The sequence below is a fragment of the Xyrauchen texanus genome, chromosome 4, assembly GCF_025860055.1.
Source record: "Xyrauchen texanus isolate HMW12.3.18 chromosome 4, RBS_HiC_50CHRs, whole genome shotgun sequence".
Lineage (NCBI taxonomy): Eukaryota > Metazoa > Chordata > Actinopteri > Cypriniformes > Catostomidae > Xyrauchen > Xyrauchen texanus.
The window spans coordinates 13,012,150-13,029,146 of NC_068279.1; the positions used below are offsets into that span (position 1 = coordinate 13,012,150).

The 16,997-nt window shown below is 35.7% G+C and overlaps 1 protein-coding gene across 10 annotated transcripts in view; it reads right to left on the reverse strand.

Moving 5' to 3' along the window:
- Window positions 1-15,591, reverse strand: part of LOC127636331 (calcium/calmodulin-dependent protein kinase type II subunit beta-like) — an 82,206-nt gene extending 66,615 nt beyond the window's left edge. For all 10 annotated transcript variants that reach the window (XM_052116836.1, XM_052116831.1, XM_052116818.1 and 7 more), the window contains exons 1-2: window positions 15,364-15,591; window positions 7,023-7,117 (exon numbers count right to left, since the gene is read on the reverse strand). In XM_052116836.1, the coding sequence (XP_051972796.1) occupies window positions 7,023-7,117; window positions 15,364-15,425 (157 nt within the window). In that variant the 5' untranslated portion in view covers window positions 15,426-15,591. The remainder of the gene's footprint in view (window positions 1-7,022; window positions 7,118-15,363) is intronic.
- Window positions 15,592-16,997: the final 1,406 nt, after the last annotated feature.

Here is a 16,997-nt window from a genome sequence, read left to right on the forward strand (position 1 = left end):
TGAAGAAAAAATAAATTGAGGGAAAAGGGATTACAAACGTCTGAAGAGAGAAGATGGCAAATGTTCTGTCACTGTATAGGAGCTGTGTTATAAGCCTCATCATTAAAATCTAATTCCAGGGTAATATACTATGAAGTGCAATGCTATAAATACCCTCTAAATAATAAAAAATGGCAAATATGAAGAAGTTTTCTAGATATATGCCACTACATAAGGAGGAAACGTGTCATCACAGGTCTGTGAAAAGGGTCCATAGATACAATCCCTTCCTTATTTATTTTTTTCTATTTGAATTGTCTGTTTCACTCAGAAATATGTCAGATTAGAGTTTTGAACGGCGTTTCATGTTCAAGTCACATCTGATTGTGGACAGGAACCCTGTTGCAACTCTACTATACTAATATCAAACCATATTGTCACCTTATGTAACAAATATCAACAAGCCAAATACTGGACTGGTGTCCCACACAGTTTTATGACTGCTGAAAGAGTTGAGAACATTCTTTCCAAATGAACAGGCGCCATTCTGATATGTTATGCTTCTCTGAGTATTACAAGGCTACTCTAGCTGCCAAAAATTCATTTTCACCAAACATCAGCAACACTGATGGAGAATGTGTTGCTGATGTTTCATGTTATGTTTCATGAAACATATCATGTTTCAGTGGCCAAATGATATGCTGAATGTGGCAATAAATCCAAATACAATTTTTGATTTTACCTCATCCTCTGTTAAACAAAATTAGTTCCAATTAACTCTCAAAAACTGAACGTCTGACTAGCTGAACTACATAAGCTAAGCCAATTAGTTTGGATTTGGACATGTGTTTTTCCCCATTTCGCAAAACATTTTCCACCTCTTTTCTATTGTTAAATGTTTTATTGTCCCTATTCTCAGCCTTGCCATATTTTAAGATTTAATGGCTTGATACTGTCTTGTCTTACCATTAAAGTAACCCAGTCTTACTAACAGAGATTGGGCTTTGTGACTGGCTCTTAGAGGGTTTGGAATCCTGCACCCTTGTCCGTCACTGACGTTGATGTGTGTTGACCTTAAGCTCAGCTGCTGGACATTCTCTACACATACACATACACATACACATACTCGTGAAGCTGTTGCAACACTAGAATGCCAACACCAACCACCGTTAAAGCAGCTATGAAGCTCCTTTTTGAACTAATGAGTTCACCACAGAAGCACGCTAACAACCTCAGTTTCTTCAGGACCACATTTTTCTACCTACAAAAGACTTAAAATAAAAATCTAAAAACCTTAAGATTTAAACATTTAATTTCCAACCAAATGCATTTTAATTTTATTTGTAACAGCAAATTAAAAGCAGTGAGACAAAATAATAGCACGACGTTTAAACACTTTACAATGTAGACAATTTATATACTTTTATAATTAATAATAATAATAATAATAAATTTACAATTTAGCTAGTTCTAAAAAAAATTGTAGAATAAGTTCAACAGATCACTTGTGATGATATAAGAATGTAATGCTTCTTGGTGGTTTTGTGCATGATGCAGTTTCCTATGAACCACATCTTAATGTGCCCTTCTTAGTGTGTTTTGTTGGGGTCATCACTTGTGGTTGACCGATATTTATGGCCGAGGCCGATAAATCGGGCGATATTCTGACTTTTTTAATTATCGCATCGGCAAATACATTTTCCCGTTTGGCCTCCTTGCATGTGAAGCCACTGAGACATGTAAACAACCAGTCACGGTTCGTTTTGTTGTAAGTGCCATCGTGTTACTACAATAAAAGACCGGTGTGCAACACGGCCTCATTGAAACAGTCTGCATATCAGAGCCACAGCAGCTGCGTTTGAGCTCATAATGTTAAAGGGTTCGCCCGTTTCATTCTCCCTCTCTCTCCTCACCAGTTCCCTGTAAAATTTAACTGTCTTGTCTAATGATAAAAAGGCAAATATGAATAAACTAATATCATATACCATCTGCAAATAAGCGCATATCTCGTTTAAAAAGATGGAATAAACAAACCTCACACAGCATCATGTGGAGCGCTCATAAATATTCCTCTAAAGCACGTATTCTAACAGTCTCTCCTCAACAGTACCATGTCACTTTTCTAATGATAAAAGGCAAATATCAATAAAAATATTATATAGTGTAAAGGGATTAATGGAAAGGAGGAGGCGAGAGCTGGCTTGACAATATAAATAATATTTTAATTATAAACTTAACCAAAAAGACAAACACACACACAGGTGTCTGACAGCTGTCCATAAATCTCTCTCTGTCCCACTGCAGTCTCCAGTCAGCCCTTATCCCTCTCTGAGGCTTGATTAGCCTGATTAGGGGCCGGGTGTGTGGAATCACGACCCGGCCCTGCCCTCCGCCCTGCCACATGTATTTTTGAGAAAATGAGATTGCTAACGTGGACATGCCATCCATGGTTGCTGGACTACAGTGTGTCCCATTATTTCCTTCTTCCTAATATTTCTTCATGTGCAAATTAATTACTAGAATGTGATGACTAAACAGAAATCTGAAGAAACTCCTATCTACCATTTAAAATACAACATTATTTTTTTGTTTTGTGTGAAATTGAGTAAATACAGTGCTAAATGTTTATTATTAAGAGAATAAGAGTTTATTATTATAATAATTTTTTTTTTTTTGCTTGTTACTATATAATTGTGTTTCATATCTGAATTTTATTGGCCACCCTGCTCTCTGGATATCGGCATCGGCCATTAAAAACTCAGTCGACCACTAGTCATGACCATCTCCGGGAGTCATTTGAGAGTCCTATGCTCCAGGCATGTAACTATACTTGTTCTCTCTCTCTCTTTCACTCACACACAAACACACCACAGCCAAGTGCCAAAGGTGCCTTTACTGTCAGTCCTCTCTTTATCTGTCTTCCTCTTACGCTCGCACAGGCGTTCATAACGATTCTTCCTCTCTCTCCCACTCATTATCTTTCACTATATCTAGGTCACATTCCCTCACTTACGCCCATCCTCCTTGTAACCCCTTGATAGATCATACTGTCTCTTTCTCCTCAGAGTAACTCTCGGTTAAAAGACAGTCACTCCAAACATAAATGCCACATCCACACTAATACGTTTAGTTTGAAACCACCTTATTTTATGTTTATGCCTCTTATCCACACTAGAACAGCGTTTTTCTCCACTGCCATATGCGGGTAAATAAATACAAAATCAAACACTGTAAACCTTTTTATCCTATACTTCATTTTGTGACCTTATATGTCCTTTATTTTCAACAACAGTAGGGGTCTATGATTATGAAATTCACCAAACCTGTCAAAGAACATGTCAAGGTAAGGTTTCACTCTCATATCAAAAGGAAATAAATAAGAAATATTATTTTGCTTAAATATTATGAAGCCTATTTTAAAGACCTTTAGGATTTTTCATTGTGACATTATTTTCATAACAATTAAGCCCATTTTTAATGTCATCTGGAAAAAAAAAGGGGATATTATTATAGATTATTATTTTTTTTAGATATATGTGTATATGTATATGTATATATATATATATATATATATATATATATATTAATCTAAAATGTATATAGGCCTACATTTATACATTCAGGGCTCAACGCAAAAGATTATTTTGGTACATAACAGTGCCAACCCACATCTCAAAATAGCATTCTGAGATCCTATTCTTCTCACCACAATTGTACAGAGTGGTTATCTGAGTTACTGTAGACTTTGTCTGGCCATTCTCTGTTGACCTCTCTCAGAACTGCCCCTCACAGGATGTTTTTTTTGTTTTTGGCACCATTCTGAGTAAATACTAGAGACTGTTGTGTGTGAAAATGCCAGGAGATCAGCAGTTACAGAAATACTCAAACTAGCCCATCTGACACCAACTATCATGCCACGGTCCCATTGCTGCTGCCACATGATTGGCTGATTAGATAATCGCTGGGATGATTGTTGGTGCCAGACGGGCTGGTTTGAGTATTTCTGTAATAAATATAAGAGTCCCTGAAAGAGGAGACCTTGCCACTAAATTGTTTGTGATGTGTAATGTACATTAGGTAGATTAAGCCTAATCGCTGAATTAAAAATGTGGATTTAACCATGAAATTAGAAAACCCGAACAACTCTGTGTCTACACACTCTTGAGTGTTCACGCGATGATGCCTCAGCACATCCAGTATATATATATATATATATATATATATGTGTGTGCTTAGAAATGATTGCATTCGCTCATCTCTGGGTACTCGGTTAGATGACGGTGTTCGCTCTGTGTAATTATTTTGTGCTCTTTTGCTTGTTGTGTGCTTGCACTAATGTTATAAGTGCAGCACTGGCCTGTTCGGGCAAGTGACCGTTCTAGCAACTGGCCAGAATTTCTCTCACACTGGCCCCGGGCATCCTTATTATCGAGCCTTGTACATCATGGCAGTGTAATACTGTAATTTTAAAATATGAATAATACATTGTATATGATTATTTCTTCAAAAATCAACAAATATAGACAACAATTTGTTATTTGTTATCTATATTTGTTGATTTTTGAAGAAATAATCATATACAATGTATTATTCATATTTTAAAACTACAGTATTACACTAATGAGAATCTAATGAAAATAATAATAATAAAAAAAGGTCCAGAAATGTACAGATAAATTACAGTAATGAGAATTTTGGGGGAAAATATGTAGCACACGTTACCTATGTATCTGTCCACACAAGCCGATACACATATTCAGATGGCAGATGAGCCTATTTTAAAATGGTTTTCAGAGCATGTGGAATCAAATCCATGTCAAGTTCTTGTTCTCCGCATTACACATTCTCACCACAATGACCACACAGCCAATGGGGGACATCATGACGGTGACACTTTGGCAAAGAAACTGCTGGGTTCAAGTTTCAGGAGGGACAGAAGGGCATACAAAGATTTACACCACTCACCAGCGGGACAGCCTAAAAAGAGGGAAATGCTCTGTCTGTCATTTTTGTGTTACAGTCTCTTTTTTTTTCTTCTTCTTTTTTTTTTAAATTTCAAAGTTCTTGGCATTTTTGATTTGACAATATTGCCAAAGTATCAATACAAAAAGAAAGAAAGAAAGATAGGAAAAAGAAAGAAAAAAGAAAGAAAGAAAACACAGACTTTGGCTCATTGCCATGTTGTTTGGACTTGCTGTTGGCAATGCGAGTACCATGGAAGCAGATGGATTTAAATATAGTTATCTGCATGTTTTAGAACTTTTAAATACCCTTTGAAATATACTTGGATACTTTTTCATTTACAAATCTTCCACTAATGAAAAAAATAGTACAATACGCAATAGTACATATGTGCTAATCATTCAGCACCATATGAAAATACACTGGTCTTACCATCTGATACCATCATTGTAACATGGTACCACCACTAGGGATGCTCCGATCAGGATTTTTCAGCCGATACTGTTACTGATTTTTTTGTCACATGATCGGCCAATACCAATCCCGATCATTAACCTTTTATCAGGAGCTCTGTCATAACTGGTTATATTAAGCTTTCTGCTCACTGTTAACTGTTACTTTGAAATGCTGTTGCCTAGTTGTTGCTGACAAAAATAGGATATTAAAGGTTGGTTAATTGATAATCAAATAAAAAAAAAAAAAACACACAGAAATATTCATTTTTAAAGTGAAAGTTTTAAAAGAGCTTCAAAACAGGTATACTTACACAAAATATTCTCTATATTGTTAGATTGTGAGTTAAAGAACAAGGTTTGGTGTCTAACTTAAATTGAACTGATAACCGATAGGTGCTATTAAACATAGCGATGGTTCACCCAAAAATGTTAATTCTCTCATCATTTACTCACCCTCATGCCATCCTAAATGTGTGACTTTCTTCAGCAGAACACAAATTAAGATTGTTATAAGAATATTTCAGCTCTGTAGGTCCTCACAAATGTAATCATTATTACTCCAGTGTTAAAATCCATGTCTTCAGAAGCAATTTAATAGGTGTGGGTGAGAAATAGATCAATATTCATGTCCTTTTGTTTTCTCTAAATCACCACTTTAACTGTCACTTTCAGATGTGAAAGTGAAACTAAACAGGCATCACATGTGACTTTCAGATGTAAAGGTAAATGTGAAAGTGGAGATTTACAGTAAAAAAAAAAAAAAAATGACTTCCATTTTGATCTGTTTCTCACCCACACCTTTTATATCCCTTCTAATTTATGGAGTTACCAAGGTCTGAGTACTTGCATCATTCACTTGCATCGTATGGACCTACAGAGCTGAAATATTCTTTTAATTTTTGGGTGAACTATCCCTTTACTGTGACAGACATGGTTAATTACTTATTGTCCATTTAATTTAATTATATTCTTACATTTTGTATTTAATTATTAATTTCTTCATCATTATTTTATATTGATTTTATTTTGTGCATTTTATTATAAGATCTAAATATTTTATATTAATTGATTTGATTTCTAGCTACCTTCCCTACCTTTTCACTGTGTTGGATGTTGGTAATTTTAGTTCCGCTTTCACTTGTTACTGCTGGAGCTTTAATGAGTGAAACACACACACTCTTGTGTGATGAAAGATATTAGAAGAGAGCGGAGAAAGAGCACATATTTGCGGACTGAACAGATGCTGCTGCTAAGGCTGTTTGTTCGGGAGTTATGTAATAAAGATGTTTGAATTATACGTCCTCTTGTAGCCCACATTATTATTATGGGACATATGCCTGGTGCAGCTGCAGACAAAAATAAAGGCTAGGTCTCTTTCCCTTTGCATCACTCTTAACAACAAAATCAAATTTGCTGTTCACCCCCACATCTGTGATGACATGACAGTCAGTGATGCTTAAGTCTTAAATGAGCAGCCAAATTGATTGGTTATTGATATTGGCCACGAGCTGTTAATTATCGGTTAATGGGTATCCACCCAGAAATTCCATATCAGTGCATCTCTAATTGTTTGGAAAATGTGTATTCAAATAAGACTTGAGATTCTGTTTTTTTGAACGGACTCACCTCTCGCAGACAGTTTTTTGGTGTTGATGATTTTGGCGGCGTACTCTTGGCCCGTGCTCAACTTCACACACCGTCGCACCACAGAAAATGCTCCCCTGGGAAAACAGACAAAATATTTGAGATTTTATGCTTTCAGTATAATATCTTGACAGCACAATGTCTACATAGCCATAAAAGGCACTGTGTTGACTGAGGTTTTTGTTCTACAAAAATTTAAATCGCAAAACATTGATTGGACAGAACCTTCTTTTGTGGGTTTTTTTTTTTTAAGAAGGGAATTAACAGGAACCAGTAAGTAAGACAACAGCACTGAATGTAAAACCTAGCAGATCACTCAAAACTCCCTAGATCATGCTGTCTGACTCTTCTGCAAGAGTGGCTGTTCAACTGTGCAGGCTGATGTCACTAAACCGAGGGCTAATTCTGGCGGCCGGGCCTATATTAAGTTTACCCGACTGGGTTTGTATTATATGAAAAGAAAATTTGTGTAGTGAGTATGTCTTATTAATAGACTCCAACAAGGCAATTTCTGCAGAGTCAGCTAATTGAGAGGGTGGGGTAAGAGCTGAGTCAGCCAAATGTTTGAGAAAAAAATAGAAAAAGTGATTCCCTGCAAATAAGAATATGTGTAAGACTTTGTATAAAATCTCTGCCATTAACTCAAAATCTATATCTTTAAGTAACATGGCGGCATGTTGAGGCAAGTGACAACTTTTAGATGTCACATTCATGAAAGATACAAGGGTCAATGACGTGAATCTTTTTTTTTTTTTTTTTTTCAGTTATTCAAAAATTCATTAAAATTGCAATTAAAAAAACAACATGATACATCTTTACTATGATGAAAATATTTTACATTTCTGAGTTCAAAGTCCTATTGATGTTTTTTTTTCTTTCTGGGTCTTACAGTAAAAAAAGATCAAGTCCTCTAACCATCCTTAACCATCTTAAACAAATGGCATGAGTAGTTTAGAAAATTCTTTAAAAAACTAAATTAAATAAAAAAAACAAAACAAAACAGTAAACCAATTTTGTTTTAAAATATTATTAATATTTGATACACTTTTGTCCCTGCGATGGACTGGCGACCTGTCCAGGGTGTCCCCCGCCTTTCGCCCAATATTAGCTGGGATAGGCTCCAGCCCACCGCGACCCTGTACACAGGATAAGCGGTTGACGATGGATGGATGGATGGATGGACACTTTTGTCCACCAAATCAAAGTCAGGCGCAACAAACCTACAGGTAGGAATACTGTTGCCTTATGACCAAAAAAACAACAACAAAAAAACAAAGACAACCCTATTAAAACTTCTCATAATATTGTATGAAGTTTTTAAAAAATATCAGATATTTTAACATTTATTTGAAAAGACTAACTATCGCTAAGAAATAATTATATTTGTGACTCAAATTTATGATATTCATATTCATAATATCTGAAAATAAAGATTACGTCAAATACACTCGCATATATTCAAAGTGCAAGTAAAGTATTAAATACCTTTTACTTGGTTACACTACATGACAATTTTTAAATCGACTGTTTTGTAGAAAATGCAACTTTTTTCAAACATTCAAACACCAACATGGACACAAAGATTACATTTCTACAAACTTGACACATTTGTTTAAACTAGATTTTTTTACTTTTTATCACCTCGGACAGAATTATTTATCAATGAGCCACAAGCTGTAAAGAAAATAAAAACTACACTTTGAAGAAAAAAAAAAAAAAAAAAACACATGAAAATGTATTATTTGGGCCCTAATGTACATTAATAGCAATAAATAATTTTTCTGAGGTATGTTTATATTCTGTCCCCTTTTAAGGATTGAAGGTGCCTTGCAAAATTATTCAGACCCCTTACCAATTATCTCATATTACTGAATTACAAATTGTGCATTGAAATTATTATGTTTGATATTTTATTTGAAATCTCTGGAACTCAAAATCAATTATTGTTCAATTATATGATGGGAAATATATATTTATATATATAAAAACTCAAATAAATTGCTTGCATAAGTATTCAACCTCTGTGCTGTGGAAGCTGCCCAGGTTATTGCCCAATGAGGACACAATTACATTAACACTGGCATCCACATGTGAATCATTAAATTTGCAATCAAAATTTCTGGGAAAAAAAAAATCCATTGGTCATGCTGTGAATCTGAAGGAAAATTAAGACCAAAGAACTTTCCACAGAAGTCAGAGATAAAGTAAGAAAAATGCATAAATTAGTGAAAGGGTACAAAATAACATCCAAATGTTTGGATATCCAAGTGAGCACAGTTGGATCCATAATCAGGAAGTGGAAGCTGCACCACACCATCCAGGCACTGCAAAGAAAAGGCCGTCCCTCGAAACTCAGCACTTTAACAAAAAGGAGAATTGTGAGAGAAGCCACAGAGAGGCCAACAATCACTTTGAAGGAGCTACAGAGTTCAGTGGCTGGGAATGGAGTAATGGTGCACCAGTCAACCATATCAAGAGCACTGCATAACGCTGGCCTGTATGGGAGGGTGGCAAGAATGAAGCCGTTACTCAAAAAGTACCATCTGAAAGCACATCTGGAGTTTGCCAGAAAGCGTGTGAGTGACCCAGCTGTGAAGTGGGAGATGGTTTTGTCAGATGAGACCAAGATAGAGCTTTTTGGCCAAAACGCAAAGCGCTATGTGTGGCGTAAACCTAACACTTCCTAAGCCTCAAGACACACCATCCCTACAGTGAAATAAGATGGTGGCAGCAGCATGCTATAGGGATGCTTCTCCTCAGCAGGACTGGGCATCTTGATAGAATTGAAGGAAGAATGGATGGAGCAAAATATATGGAAATACTGCAAGAGAACCTGCTTCAGTCTGCTAAAAAAACTGAAGCTTGGGAGCTTCACAAGGCCAAAGCAACATTGGAGTGACTCAAGAACAAAAAGTTAAATGTCCTTCAGTGGCCCAGTCAAAGTCCAAATCTCAATCCTATTGAGAATCTGTAGATTGCAGTCCACAAGCATCACCCAACCAACCTGAACAACCTAGAGCAAATCTGCCAAGAAGAATGGGCCAAAATCACTTTGTCACTGTGTGCAAAGCTGGTATATGTACTCCAAAAGACTCAAAGCAGTTACTACAGCAAAAGGTGTCTTGAGCAAATATTAATGTGAGGGGGTTGAATATTTATGGAAGCAAGATATTTCAGATTTAAATTTTTCATAAAAATATTTCCCAACAAAAAAACAATAATTGATTTTGAGTTTCAGTGTTTTAAAATAAAATATCAATCAGAATGAAATTTCAGTGTACCATTTGTAATTCGGTAATATGAGAAAATCGTCTGAATACATTTGCAAGGCACCATACACACACAGTATATATTAAAATACTTTCTCCAATCCCAGATTAATGTGCAGAGAACTATAAGAAAGCCATTTATGTTTACGTTACGGCTGCAACTAATGATTATTTTGATGATAATCAATTCATCTAACGATTATTAGAACGATTATTCGACTATTCGCTGATTATTGCAACGATTAATCATTAGCTCTTAACCAATTATTCAGCTTGTACCCTGACTTAAAAGGTTGTATTAAACGTGCTTACTAACAATAAGAGAGGACAAAATCAACTTTTAAAAATATTTCTAAATGACATTCACTGAATTAAAGGGGAAAAATACTTTTTTTAAAAAAAGTTTAATTCAATAAATAAATTCTCTGCAAAAAAAACTGATTGTTTATTAAGTGTTTTTGTCTTTATTTCCATTTAAAATTGTCTAAAAATCCTTAAAACAAGAAACATTTACTTGAGAAGCAACATATAAGATATTTAGACTTGCTTTAAGAGAATGTATCTTAAATATACGTGTATTTTGTATATACGTGTAATTTTTTCACTTGGTTATACTTCTGTGAGAACAGTAAAAGACAAAATATACTTATATTCAAGATCTATTCTCTAAAAGCAAGTCTAAATATCTTATATTCTGCTTTTCAGGTGAATGCATCTTTTTTAAATGGATTTTTAGAAATGTTAAAATATTTGTATTTTTAACATTATATTCAACATTCTCAGATAACTTTTTTCCTTCTGCAGTATAGTTCCTAAAGGAAATGAACATTGTTTTAAATTAGTTTTAGATATTTTTATAGGAAAACAAGCCAAAACAACTCATAAACGTATATTGTTGCAGTGTAGGCTATAATGGGGTGAACACAACCTTTCTGTTCACTTCAATCCATCTTTAACTCACTGAAAAAATCTCTCTTATTAATAAAGCTACTTATTGCCAATTTTCTTCACAATAAGAAATGCAAAGTGACAAATATTATGAATCAATAAGTAGCGACCCATCGCTTTATAATCTAGCTGCAGCAAGTGCGGGCTCGAGGGACGAACATCCACACAACGCGTGTCTCAGTCAGGTGCAGTTTTAATATATCCCCCTTGGATCGAGACATTCACGCAACTCATAGAAGAGAAATGCCAGTTTCACAATTTGTAGTTAATTACATGACCTGCTTCCATATATTTGATTTTTAACAGAAGATATAGCACATTAAATATAACTGCATTAAAGATGTAACACCGGCATGTTTTCTTTAAAGAGCTCCGACTTATTCCACAACAAAAGTGCTTCTGTATTTACTTATTTGGTATTTTTGTATAATTCCCTTGTACTTTGCTATCTGCATAAGCTGAAGCTCTTTGGAATGTTTAGAGTGCATCTGGACTGTGATCTGTGTAATGCTTCCTCTCCTCAGTCTTGCAAGAACTACAGTGCTGCTCTCACACATCATCATTAGAGTTTAATGTGATCTCATGTTACGTTAAATGAGATCCAATGACTATTCGACAATTTTTTGTCGACAATTTTTATTGTCAGCCCTAGTTTACTTTGCTAAGAGTATACAAACTGTGGCTATGTAGCCTTTCAAAATTGACCCTTCACTAAGCCCCGCCTTAAAAGTGCTTCTGACCAATTCTGTTTTAGCAACTGTTGCCCTGCCACCATTACACTGACACGTGTTTGCTATTTTCCAATGACAGCCTATGGAAGCAATGTGTGTTTAAGTCATTTTAAGCAGGATTTTATCAAAATAATCAAAACAAATATCAAACGTGTTGTTGCCGGGTCATTTGTAATAGTGACACGAGTTACACAGAGAGGACACCCACATTATTTTTCTTTCTTATTTTTTAAATAATCTTTAAATAAATCTGTAGAAGAGCATGTTATGGATTATGTGTCTGCCCTCAAACACAAATGAACATATAACATCTGCAACGACACCTACATTTGCTCCAAGGTAAATTAAAGCTAATAACTGAATGTTAATTCATTCATTCATTCATGTCAAAGCGATAGTAAACAAACAGTTCACAGCATTAAAATTAGTGTGTTATGAGACGTTATAAACAGCTCTGTTCACTTACGCTAATGTTATTAGATGTGTAATCGCTATTAAAATGGCGTTTTTCTCTTTTCAAGTGACTGTAATAATCATTTGCCTTGATTCTGATTCACTGTCTCCACAGTTTTTAATCAAATTACTTTGCAATTTAATCAATTCTTTTACAAAAAATTTCAGATAAATATGCTTTACAATGTCACTCTTCATACCAGCCCACAAAAATATTATCCATTCCTTTTATGAGAATATTCATTCCAATGGGGAGCTCTGCAGAGCTTGTCAGAGCGAGCAACGGTAACCAAGGGGGGGAGGAGCTAAGCGAAAGGTCAATTGCTCTGTTTGCTTTAGATAGCCTACAGGTAAACAATGGCTCAACCAATGTTATGAGTTGGAGAAAGGAGTGTTTTGGAGTCTTTGGGAAACCTATTTGGAAACTATAATATTTTTTTGCAATTAAAGCATCAGTGTGTAACTACTGTGACATTGGAAACACCAAAAAAGTAAACGGATTTTAGAACCAGTGCCAATCATGCCAGAGGTTGTCTCGAGGCAGTCTTTAACTGGCCACAATCACCATTAAAGTGCTCTTCAAATGAGCCCTGTTTTTGCTAGCCCCATTAAAGCTCTAAGTGTCCATTAAAGTGATTTATTAGAGCAGTGTGTATGTATGTGTGTGTGTGTGTGCGCGTGCGCATGTGTGTGAATTGATGGTGACACACTGAGACAGACTACAGCTCCTCTATAACCACCTCTCCCTGCATTACTGGGATGACTGGAGCTAAAGGATAGATGCACAAACACAAAGGTCATAGAAAATGAGGTCACGTACATCTCTCGGGAGCCTCACATCACACACATACCTGTGCATTTCCACAAGTATACAACACATCCAGTAGCCTCTACAGGTGCTTACATGAGCTGGTATGAGCAGCAATGTGCGATTCCACATTAAAGAGGTCATGACATGCATTTTTATAATTCTTATTTTAAATATGCTCCTTTATGTTCACTTATAATATTATTCAAGTTTTGTTTTTTGCACAAAACAGTCCTATATTTGTAAAATATGATCTTTTTCCACGCAATATTTAAAAAATATTTTATCAATAATAGTCTAAAAACATATCACAACTTCCAATAATATCGTCAACCCCCCTGCCGATATACAGTGAATAATTTTGCTTTATTGATTTCGCTTTAAAAATTAAATGCATTTATTGAAACATGAAAAACTTCAAATTGCACTTGTTAGATATAACCACCTCCCCAAATACAATACATCTCAAATGGCCCCATTTGCCATCAAACAAATATCCATCAATGACAACAGGTGGAAAATTAGCCAAAAGATTAAGAACTAAAGACAATTATAAAATGTAAAGATAATAATTATCATAATAAATAAGCCTAATAAATTCCCTTGTGTTCCCAAAATAATGCTGCAAAATGTGTTCTTATTGAATGTGTCTTGTATTATTTTGTGATTTAATCACCTTTGTCTTTGTTTCTTTAATACAAAGAGAGATACAGTATATATATATATATAGATATATATGGCGGTTGCTAGTTTCACACTCAATTTGTTGAATTCCCAGATCCATAGTTTTGCCATTTCCCAATATTGTCGTCTGTCAATGACATTTGCAATCGGCATATTGCCTGGATATTTGTAAGATATGGTCGATATCCGATTACATATCGCCCAGCCCTAACGCCCAATGATCTGATTAGCTCTCTACTCTTGACTGATCTGTTGTCTCATTCCCATCTCACTGCTCAACTCTGCTGGGCAGGCAATGAAAGAGATAAGGTAAAGTAGGCATTGATGTGTTGTTGTGGAGGCCGTCAGATGCAAATGTCTACCACAGCGTGACATCACAATGTGGAGGAAGTAGAGAACGAGTTGCTTTGGCAGCTTGGTTTCAACAAATGCTCTTTTTGCAGTGATGAGGAGGTTTTGAGTTTTGAATCTTACAGTATGTTTTTATTGTACAATTAACTCTTATTTTCCAAAAGATTAAGGAACATTTGATTCCTCATGTCATGGCCTCTTTAACTTCAACAGCAGGTTTTCTGCTAAACCTCAGCAGCCAAAAGGCATCACTACGTGGGCAGAGTTTTGTCATCCCAATTCTTGTTCTTCATTTCCTCTTCCTAGCTCTCACACCATTCAGTCATTGTTCCTGTAACATCTGATTCCCACAGGCAATTTACATATACTCTCATTTCAATCACAGAGCTAAAACTGACTGTAAATGCAAAGTCTTGAGCTAACTGCTTGACTTCATATACTTTTTGTCTTTTTATTGCATGATTTAAACAATTATCAACAAGTTCAGAACCTCAGGCAAAAAAGTGAACATTAAGATCAGGGTCATAACCACCACAGGTATTGAGGGACATCTCAATATAAATACAGGCTTTTCCATTGAACAATTTATAAAGTTTTCACCACAATCTTAATTGTTTGGTTAAATCACTGATTAAACCTTAAAGATATTAAAAAACAGACATATATGCACAGACCACATACAGATGTATTGATATAGTCCGATCAGAACTTGAGATTCATGTAACTAATATGACAATAAACCAGCAACAAAGACTTATTTTCTGACTGCGTACATCTTCTATGCAATGCAGCAGTACTCATTTGAGCATATGAATCAGTTCATAGCTTACATACTACATATATCAGCGCATATACCGAATAATCTGCACATTATAACGTTGCTCACATGGAAATGTCAAATGGCAGGGCTCGCGTGTCTATCTCCTCCCTCTATGACAGCATGTTTACCGGGGCAACACCGCCTGTGTGCAACCACCCCTAGCACCACACATTGCGTTTGCTGTCAGTTTGCCCCCACTGCCCCAAACATCATCTTGTATGTATCACACAGGCACAACAGTAATCCACGCGATACTTACTTGCCCAGCTCCTCGTACAGCTGAAATTCGTCCGTGAAGCGCGTACATGTAGTCGTGGCCATGTCTTCCCGTCTCGGACTCAGACACGCTATAAGAATTCAAATTTGTCCTCGTTTCTGCGAGCAACTGAGCTGCGGCAAACGTCCGGGATATTCGCCTCGATCTTGCGCTCGAAAAAAAAACAGCCCGATATGCCTTGAAACGACAGGTTATTTGTTTGCTCCAATCACCAGCGAGAGCGCGCTGACATCTGACTCGCGCTCGCCACCTGTCGGCGGTGTCGCATTTATGTACTCGTATGCGTTGGCTGCGCTGGGTGTATTGTAACTCCAAATAGGGACAAACCATGAGGGGGGCTATTTGTATTTCGACGAGTTCTTACGTAATCGTGATATATCCGAGTTAAGTAAGGAAAAAACACAAAGCACCAATAAAACAGACACGTAAAAATAAACTGATTTATTCATTTCCAAATACAAAACATAACACAGCCCAAGATTGTCTCATTTTCTTCTTACTCCACTGAATATTTATCAGGTATGTATATTTTTAAGAGTCAAATTATGTGGCCTGCGATGGACTGGCGACCTGTCCAGGGTGTCCCCTGCCTTTCGCCCAATGTTAGCTGGGATAGGCTCCAGCCCCCCGCGACCCTGTACACAGGATAAGCGGTTGACGATGGATGGATGGATGGAAATTATGTGGCACATAACTAAAAAACCTCCCAAGAAAAGAAATAGCAACAGTTCATTGATCATATAGGCTATTAACCTTTTGTGACAACATACCACAACGTATTAGGTATAAGTTGTCAGAATGGGAAGGTACCATATTTATAAGCTATTTATTGGCTTTTTATTACAGTAAAACTATTATGAAGCTCAACATGATGTATGAATCAGCCAAATGAAATATATATATATAAACTATTTTTTTTGGCCCACTATTCTAATGAATTATTTATATAGGCCCACAATTACAACACTTGTGACAACTTGTGAAAAATATGTCAGCATAGACATTATCTGACCTGACATTTAAAAAATAATACCCTGAACATAGCTTAACCCTGCAATTAAAATGTGAGTTTTCATTACATGTTTGAATCACATCATTAATATTTAATTGATTTGCATGAATAGGATTATTCTTTCATGCTGGTTATATTTTCTATTGTTTATACAAGAATAAATGTAAAAGAAATGACAGGGTGTAAGTACACCCTGAATGGGTGCCATCCTTTGTGTTGGCTTTCTCTTAAAATCAATATATTGTCAAACATTTACTGTCCTTTTACATGCATGCAATAAACAAAGTCATTATCCTGAGCTATCAATGATCTTTCTTTTTGGATGCAGTATTTATTTTTCAGTTTCTACATAAAATTTGTCCAATGCATTAAAAATAAAACACAAAGAGCGGCTAATGGTTCCAACATTATACTGCTCATTTGTATCTAAGTGTGTTTTTGGAGATTAGATAACAAACATGGACACCCACTCCGATATTTCTTATTGAGCACATGTCAACATCATTAACCCTGATTACACTAATTAGTCTTGCAATGACTCAGTTCTCAGAACTACATAAATTGGAAAGAAAATTAATGGTAGAATGAATGATTCAGAGGCAGA